The sequence below is a fragment of the Vanessa atalanta genome, chromosome 15 (genome assembly GCF_905147765.1).
Source record: "Vanessa atalanta chromosome 15, ilVanAtal1.2, whole genome shotgun sequence".
NCBI classification, from domain to species: Eukaryota; Metazoa; Arthropoda; class Insecta; order Lepidoptera; family Nymphalidae; genus Vanessa; species Vanessa atalanta.
In genome coordinates this window covers 1,082,993-1,092,343 of record NC_061885.1, presented here as the reverse complement: position 1 = coordinate 1,092,343, position 9,351 = coordinate 1,082,993, and the positions used below count along the sequence as shown (strand labels likewise).

At 29.8% G+C, this 9,351-nt stretch overlaps 1 protein-coding gene across 1 annotated transcript; it reads left to right on the top strand.

The window, feature by feature from the left end:
• Nucleotides 1-963: 963 nt before the first annotated feature.
• LOC125069513 (xylose isomerase-like) lies at nt 964-5,898 on the top strand. Its single transcript, XM_047679033.1, has 8 exons — nt 964-1,042; nt 1,588-1,734; nt 1,818-2,097; nt 2,397-2,846; nt 3,209-3,302; nt 4,284-4,448; nt 4,825-4,910; nt 5,617-5,898. Exons 1-8 carry the CDS (start codon nt 964-966, stop codon nt 5,708-5,710), a joined length of 1,395 nt encoding a protein of 464 aa, XP_047534989.1. The 3' UTR covers nt 5,711-5,898.
• Nucleotides 5,899-9,351: the final 3,453 nt, after the last annotated feature.

Here is a 9,351-nt window from a genome sequence, read left to right as displayed (position 1 = left end):
TGAACAGCACAAATGATGGATTTGAACTCGGGATTTTTTGTTAATACCACGGATTCAATTTATTGAACTGTCTCAGATATTAAACTTCTATAATTTATGAATGAACTATTTTTGTTTAAAATATTCTCACAATTAGCTTACTCGTTTCTAGCGGGCGTTGTGTAATGGGTTAAGTAATTTTTATTATATTGTATAATTGACTTTAAGTACTCAACGGTCCAATAAACGCGAATAAAAGATTGAAATAGGTAAGCTATTGTCTGTTTTATTTAAAAAAAAAAATTGAATCTAAAACGGTTAAGATCTAGTAAAATTGTGTCTAGGGCACAAATGTTTTTTAAAAAACAAACCTCTCAAATCTAAAATAGTTAAAATAACCTGGTAATTCTAAAGTACGTTCCAAATTCAAATTAATAAATTTTAAAGGCATCAGTCACACACTTATCTTCTTTATAATTTTGAAACATGTGTTCAATAAAATAATATTATTTTGATAAAAAATATTAGTATTCGTTTGTTTTCAATTACGATTTACAATTTTAATGTATGTTGAATCCTTGTGAAATTATACTGAGTTTACAATCAACATTGAATTTTTCTCGTAATACGATTCCCAAATATTTAAATTCTTCAATCGGCTTGAAATTAAATCTCTGGTCCCTTTGCCCATGCATGAACGTAGGTTACGCTTGTCGCTTATGGACGATGAAACCGAAAATAAGGACAAACTATAATCCTTTGTACTAAAAAATAACTATAAGCTTACTGTTCGTTTGTTTAGCAACTCGTATATCGTACTAAATTTGTACAGGTTTGAAACAAAGAGCAATCCGACACAATTCCGCTCTGCTGCCTCTATTCACTCGATATTATATAAGATTACGTCGCATCCGACCCTCACTCAGTTGTAGGATATATTTATGAGAGAATTCGTTCTAAAGGGAATTTTTTTAGTATTGAAACATGTCGTACGCTCAGCCTGGAGGTAAAAGGCAGAAGGTTCGAGAATTGAGAGGATCTGATAACGTTGATTATTTTCAAGGTAAGAATAACAAGCTATAATATTAATATTAACGCTGAACAATACTTTGTATTGCTGTTTTCGGCTTGAGGATGGAAGAAACAGGCCCGACAGACGTAATATTAATGATGATACGGTCGTTGCCCCATTGATGGTGTAAGGGGTGAATTATTCAACCAAGGCCATTGGCTTATCCATCTTTTTTAAATAAATGTATATACATATCTTCTTTAATATTTGAGTGGAAAGCAAATATAGAAAAAGGTTAATATTTTTGTACATTGTCTATTTTACGAGAGATTGAAAGAATTCGCTTAATTTACTCGTAATTTTTGGTACATAAAATAATCCTTTCATTTAAAAATTGTAATTTGATTTTTTGGTTAAAAATATATATTTTTTAGTATTATAGGTATATAAATCTTATGATTGAAAGCAGCGATTGTAAATATTTTAACTAAGTCAGTGATTTAAGTTTATTATTTGTTACTGTACCAAAATTAAGAACAAAAAAAAATATATACACTTAAGAAGTCAATGTAATTGTAATCCCTTATATATTTTAGGTATAGAGAAAGTAGAGTATAATAACATGGCAACATCCACGGATACAAATAGTTACCGTTACTACAACAGTAGTGAGAGGGTCCACTCTAGAAGCATGGAGGACTGGCTCAAATATAGCGTTTCGTTGACAGAGTTTAGATATAATGGTATGAGAAACACATTTATTTACGATATAGCAATTTTATAAAGGGATGCTATTTTATAAATGTAATTATACATTTTCATTTAGGTTCAGACACACAAGGCAGACCAACGTTCTGTCGTTCTTGGGATGACAGCTCCAACACCATAGACAATTACAAACGTTGCATCAAAGCGTTCTACGACTTCTGTACTAAACTTGGCATCAAATACTGGACCGCATTCGATACAGATTTAGTTCCGCAGACAGATAACTGGGAGGAGAATAAATCCAATTGGGATGAAATTGTTGAATACATAAGCGAATTGTCGCAAAGAAGCCAAATTAAATTGATGTGGTTAGCTCCGGATTTACATTCGCATCCGAAGTGAGTATTTACGAAAAAAATAAACAATAACCTACGTTCACATTTTGCCGGTTTTTTGAAATTTGAATTCTCATTTTGAAATTAGCATCTGTTAACCTTTAAAAAAAACGAAATTCAGGTAACAGGTTTGAGAAAAAATAATATTAGTTAATATTTACAATATTTTTTATTGTCTATGAGAATTAGTCTTTATTTAGTTATTGCAATTCGGAAAAAGGAAACTATTCAAATAAAATATATAATAATTAAGTTCTTTATAAAAGAGTTAATAATTAATAAGTATAAACATCAATTTATAGATATATATCTGGTGCTTTTACGAGTAACGAGGCTTCAACGTTCGTGCAAGCGGCGACGCAGATAAAAAAATGTTTAGAAGTGTCACAACGTTTGAACGTGGAATGCTTTCTCTTATGGCCATACAGAGAAGGCTACAACGCCATCTTCCAGACAGATGTTGCCAAAGAAATAAAATTATTCTCCAAACTTTTAAAAATAACAGCGGAGTACAAAGATAGGCTTAATTATAAGTGTCAATTGCTTATAATGCCGTATTATAGTAGCTTCGGGAAGAATTATGGCGGTTATGGTAATTTAACATGGCAGCCCCAAAACACTTGGGACGGGGATGTCCTGAACCGATATATGTGGGATATAACGAGTTGCTTGTACTTTTTGAAATTCCATAACTTGGATCGTTATTATAAAGTCTGTACTCCACCTGGACATCATATGTATATGGCTGGCGTGTGAGTATCCTACTTTATATTCTTTATTAAATATGTGTGATATATAGCAACAAATTAATTTAATTAAAATATATGCTGTTTAAATTTATGTTAATGTATATGTATACTATGAAATAAAAAATATATATAATGATCTAATAATAGTGCTATTATGTACTAAACGTAATAATAAGTATAATATTTGTGATTCTAAGAAACTAATATATAAGGTAACTTTATTTATTATATTATTTAATATTGTATTATTATTGATATAAAGTTTTTACATAACGCGGCATCTTTAAGATTCTATAAGTAAGATATAATTGAAATTAAAATATAAAAAAGATCTGTTGTCTATAAAATATTATTTTTTTCAACAGATACAACATGTTTGGCGGTGTTGCCATAACGAATCAGTTCGACCAATCCGACATCAAAACCATTACATTGATGATGAAATGTATTATAGATCAAGTAAGTGAGCCCGTTTCATAACAAACACAAGGGATATAACATCTTAGTTCTGATTCCCATTGACGATGTAAGGGATGAATATGTTTTCTTAGGGTACAATCTGCAGTCACCATAACGCTCATTTGCCAGTATATTAACCAAAATTAAATAAAAAAAAATAAATAAAGCGAAACTGCGTTAAGCTCTATAAAATTATTGAAAAAAGAAATCAAAGATTAAGGATGGCCATTTAGTCAGTAGTAGTCTGTCGTTAAACCCCAATTGATTCGATGTATCAATTTAATTATCAAAAGATTCCCCTTTAAATGGTACAGATATGAATCTTGATCCAATGTCCTTCAAATTTTCAGTACGCCGTGGTATTCGCTATTGTAGCCTAAATGTGAGATAAGGGCTCAATCAGTGAATCGACTTTCATATCCGAATATTTCAATACAAATTTTTGCTAATTTAATCAGCCTCTAATATTTATAGGCGGTTTCTAGAATGTTCCAATTATAAAATAATGTATTACTCAAAGACAATGAAGCCTCTTAAATGTACTTTTTTTTAGCATTAGCAGCCCGAAAATGTCCCACTGCTGGGATAAAGGCCTCCTCTCCCTTTGAGGAGAAGGTTTTGGAGCATATTCCACCACGCTGCTCCAATGCGGGTTGGCAGAATACACATGTGGCAGAATTTCGTTGAAATTAGACACATGCAGGTTTCCTCACGATGTTTTCCTTCACCGCCGAGCACGAGATGAATTATAAACACAAATAATGTACTACTGCTGGGCAAAGACCATTTCTTATGTTTATGTTAAGGCGTAGTATGCATGTGTTAGAATTTTATTGTTCACATGCAAGATCTCTTTTGATGGGCTTTGAAGTTCCGACCATTGGTAACGATCCACCGTCAACAAACATCCATGTGTGTATGGTAAAAATCTAGTAAGCAATAATAGTTGTTAATGTTATGAATACATTCTAAAATTTCCAGAGTTCAGCTCCCTCTGGTGGGATCAATCTAAGGATAGTACCGAAACGCGATTGTGACCTCCGTGATCTGATGACGTCACAGGTCAAATACATCGATGCTCTTGCAAAAGGTCTGAGGGTCGCTTGTAACGTGATTTCTGAACAAGTCTTCGTTAAGCATTTACAGGTAAGGATTTGTAAAAACATTTTAACGTGAATTTTATAAGAGCCTAATGGCTCTGGTAATAACAGGAGAAAAAGAAAGGTAGGTATATTTTGAGCCTATTAAAGTTTCTACGCCTTTTTTAAATTAAAATAGCCTGTTAAAATTCCTGATAAAATAGCCCCGATATCAACTTGAAAAAAAAATTAACTGTGCGTCCGTGGTTGCATCACCCCGACAAGGACAAACACTAGACTGATCTGAACTTTCTTTATTTCCGACAATATTATGTATTTTCCTAGGAGCCGTTACGTTTTTCTCCATGCAGGATATCCAATATTGTCAGCATTTTTATTTCTTGTTCTCAAACAACTTCATGACGTTCGTGGTTCTCTTTCAGCAACGTTACGCTTCGTATTATAGCGGTATCGGCTCTCGCTTAATGTCTGGTGATGTGTCTATCGAAGAGTGCGAAGAATTTTACAAGTAAGTTTTGCGTAAGCTAAATTATAAAAAAAAAACACATTTAGATACATTACATATTTAATGCACATCAATTAATACGTAATTAACGAGCCGAGATGGCCCAGTGGCTAGAACGCGTGCATCTTAACCGATGATTTCGGGTTCAAACCCAGGTAGGCACCACTGAATTTTCATGTGCTTGTGTTTATAATTCATCTCGTGCTCGGCGGTGAAGGAAAACATCGTGAGGAAACCTGCATGTGTCTAATTTCAACGAAATTCTGCCACATGTGTATTCCGCCAACCCGCATTGGAGCAGCGTGGTGGAATATGCTCCAAACCTTCTCCTCAAAGGGAGAGGAGGCCTTTATCCCAGCAGTGGGACATTTACGGGCTGCTAATGCTAATACGTAATTAAAAAAGTTTATACGAGGCTTAGACCTTATTATAAGACAGAGTTTTATTCAGTAAATGGAGGTTTTTTTAGGATGTTTATAATATTTCTTTACCGACAAGCAAATTAAGATAAATAAAAAAAAAACCTCTTTATTCCACTCAATCCGCATTTCAAAGTAAATTTGTATTCGATAGGTTTAAAAAAATAATCAACTATTTCTTGAATAAAATTTTTGCTAAAAAAACTAAACTAAACTAAAGATTATATTATATTATATTTTAAATATGATTATATTATATTTTAAATATCAATTATATTTTTTAATTTCAGAAAAAATCAAGCTACCAGTGAAATCATTTGTACGAAATCCGAACATTACAATATGGTATTTCAACGCTATTTAGATACATGCGATCATGTATAATATATTAGATTAACCGTCATGATCGTCTGGTAAAGAAATAACAACTTACTTTTAACGGGTTAGTTAGATGTTTTTAAGGGATTCTTACATACTATAGAAACAATTACATTTCAGGAATATTAAATGGTGAGCACAGAGTATACATAAACTAGACCATGAATACTTTAATTATATTTCTAAATATAATACCTAAAATAATTTAATAGCAACTTACTGAAAATAGTTTTTAGTTGAATTCTTGTTAAGCAAAATTTCGAATATATTATACCTAATAGTAGTAATACCATTATTTTTAGAAAGCAAAGACAACTTTCATTGACAAATAAAACAATAAGGACATTCTTCCGAAAATTGTATAGTAATCAATTGAAAATATTACATCCGTTTGTCGTACACATGGAATAATACGACGGTTAATTGAAGACGTTACCCACCGATAATATTATTTAATTTTAATTTTCTATTATTTTTTTGTACTGGTTTATCATAATTTTACACGAACCTGGCAACACTAATAATATTTGTTGATTGTTCATTTAATACCTACATGGGAAAAGGGTTATTATAGATAGTTATTATTTAGTATTTACGTGTAAGATGAAATAAATCATTTTTATTTTGTATAACGATTTTCACAACATATAACAATGATATACATATTTGTATATACATAGCTAGCTTAATGCAATTGCTTTTTACCCATACGATGGAGATTATCAAAACTACCCATTAATTTGAAGATACTTTGTAAGATATATAAAAAAAGCGATATACGTTTATTATCTAAGTTTAATTTTTATTTTATTAAGATAAAGTAGTTTTTAATCAAATAATATTATGCATAATTAATATTTTAGTTTAACTAAATTTGAGTTATTTAGTAAATAATAGCTTACGAAGGGCAATAAAAAATTTATATGTTTAAAAATTATATATCTATACTTTACTGTTAAAACAATTTAAATAAAAGGAATTAAGGTAATTATAATTCGATAGATATATTGTTACGCTTTAAAGCTTTAATTTTTATTACCCTTTATCGTTTGATAAAAAAAAAGTAAAATGTTATCTTTACTCGAATCATTAAAACACTATTAGTTCAGGTGATAGAAAATTGTTACAAAAAGTTGTTCACTCTAATATTCGATTTATCGGTTCATTTGACTAGACCATTTTTCCTTAACGTCTATTCTGCAAGTTAAATAATATTGTCATATTTTGTTACTCGCACTTATAATCTGTGATACTACCGACATGTGTTCGATAGACTAAATGTTAATTCAATAATAGATAATCTACATTTAAAACAGATTTTCCTCTTTTAATTCCAAATACATTTAGAATATTTTATAACGTTTTTTTCAAGTCTAAATCTTGGAAATGATACTTACAATAAGAATAGGGTATAATAACTATTACTAATAAGATAAAATTTCATTAAATATGTTGAACGCTTAAATGCGCAAACTTGTTTGCACAAATAAGCGTATTGTTATATAGATCTATTCACTTACGAACGCGGCCCTCCTCAGAGACGCTCATGCTAGCAAGATATCCTCAAGATTGTCTGCGTGAAAAGAAAGATGAAAAACTATAAAACAGTTTATATTTATTCATGCACGCCGATAACAATTAATCGCGGCGGCGCGCGCCATCGTGAGTAAATTCAGATCTATACTTGAGTATTGCATATAGGCAAAAACAATGGAATCACTAATCTAGAAAATATGAATTAGTTAGTGTACTGGAACTGAGTTCTTACTAGTGAACTGGAACGGAGTTCTTACTAGTGAACTGGGAGAAATCGTCACGTAAGGAAAAGCGTTATGCCCCCTCCACATTTTCTTATCTTTTTATGATATATTGATTTAAATGTTATTATTAAAGGTTATTTTTCGTTATTGTTTTAATTATGAATATCAAGTTATTCATTTAATGATTCACAATCGTTGTTGATTTATTTCGTTGTCCGTTACATAATACATAGTGAGAGCGACTTCGTTCCAACTTTTTTACTAATTTGCGTTGTTTTAAATAATATAATTTACTGTTAATTTTATATATTAGACATAGGTTATAATTTAGGAAAATTATAGGTAATCATCATATTGTTTTTAAAAATTATAATTAACATAGGGTTTGGGAAAATAAAAATAAAAGATCAACATGTTATTATTTATTTTATTTCGTATTTTCTTTTTGTTTTTTTTTTCTTTTTTCGCCTTTTTATATATTCACAGCAACTTATTACGTTCATATAAAACACAATTCTTGTGCTCAAAAAGTGGATACGCTAAGTTACACGTCACTAGGAAAAGATAGTGGGAATAAAACTAACATTCCAACAGCGACACGTCAGTCGGTATAAGTTTTGCCACAGATACACTATAAAAAAAAAAACTTTTTTTCTTATCGACAGACGAAAGTATTATTTATAAATGCGTCATAAATCATAATTTATTGAATTAAATTTAATTAAAATCGGCTTTTTTGTTTTGATTTATGTCTATTTCATTTGTATAGATTTAAGCCACGAGCATTAAAATAATAATAATCGTTCATTTTGATTATTTTGAATTAAAAAATGCTATTTATGATATCTGTGGCGACGTTTAAGTAAATATCAATAAGCTTGACAACACATTTGTATACATTGCGACATTTAAGTCATTCTTATAATAATATCTAATATAGTTTACATATACAACATTTCCTCCTTAGCTTTCTATTTTACATTAGCAATAAATAAAAAAAAAACTGACGCACTAACTTTTTAAGTATTGAGAAATTATTATTCTTAATTAAATATTAAAAACTAAATGTTCTAATAAATTAAAGGAAGTACAAAATAATAATCCTAAAATTTAAAATAAATTTGTAAACTTAAAACGAAGTATTTTTTTTTAAAACTATTACATACATATTATTATTATTAAACGAACACTCATATATATACACAAAGTAGATCCTATATTAATCAGTTTGAATTTATTTATTAATACTGCAATAAATAAAAATGTGAACTAAAATGGCAGTACTTGTCGGAATGAGCGAAGACACATGATTGGCTAATTTATAATCTGTGGCCTGGTGCTAAAAGGACCAATATCAATAATGCTTACTTTTGATAATCAGAACAGAAACAATGAATCGACGATGGTCGTTTTATTTAACATATGCCTTTTTGTTATTAGTTATGTAAAACTTTTTACACTTAAAATAATAATGTGCTGTTAAATTTTAGCACCAAGTCACAGAAAACTCGGAACACATTTGTTTCGTAATAAAAGCACCACGGTTTTCTATCTAGTTACTGATTTTGAGAATTTATTGTAAATTTCATATTCATAAATAAAAAAAAAAGTCTTATTCAATTATATTTGTAAACAATATAAAAACAAAGATTTTAATAGTACTTTTCAAAGGTTTTTTTATTCAAAAATCACCTTTCCCATTTTATTTTTTTGTTATTTATTTATCTTGTCTACATTTTGTACAAGTTGGACTGGAACAAGCGACTTTTTAATTATACAACGCGTATATAAAAATGTATTACAATTTTCCACTTCTATCGTCTAGGAAAATAATATATATAATCTTGTATCAGTGTAGTTAAAAAAATAATGGTACGATGCATATTT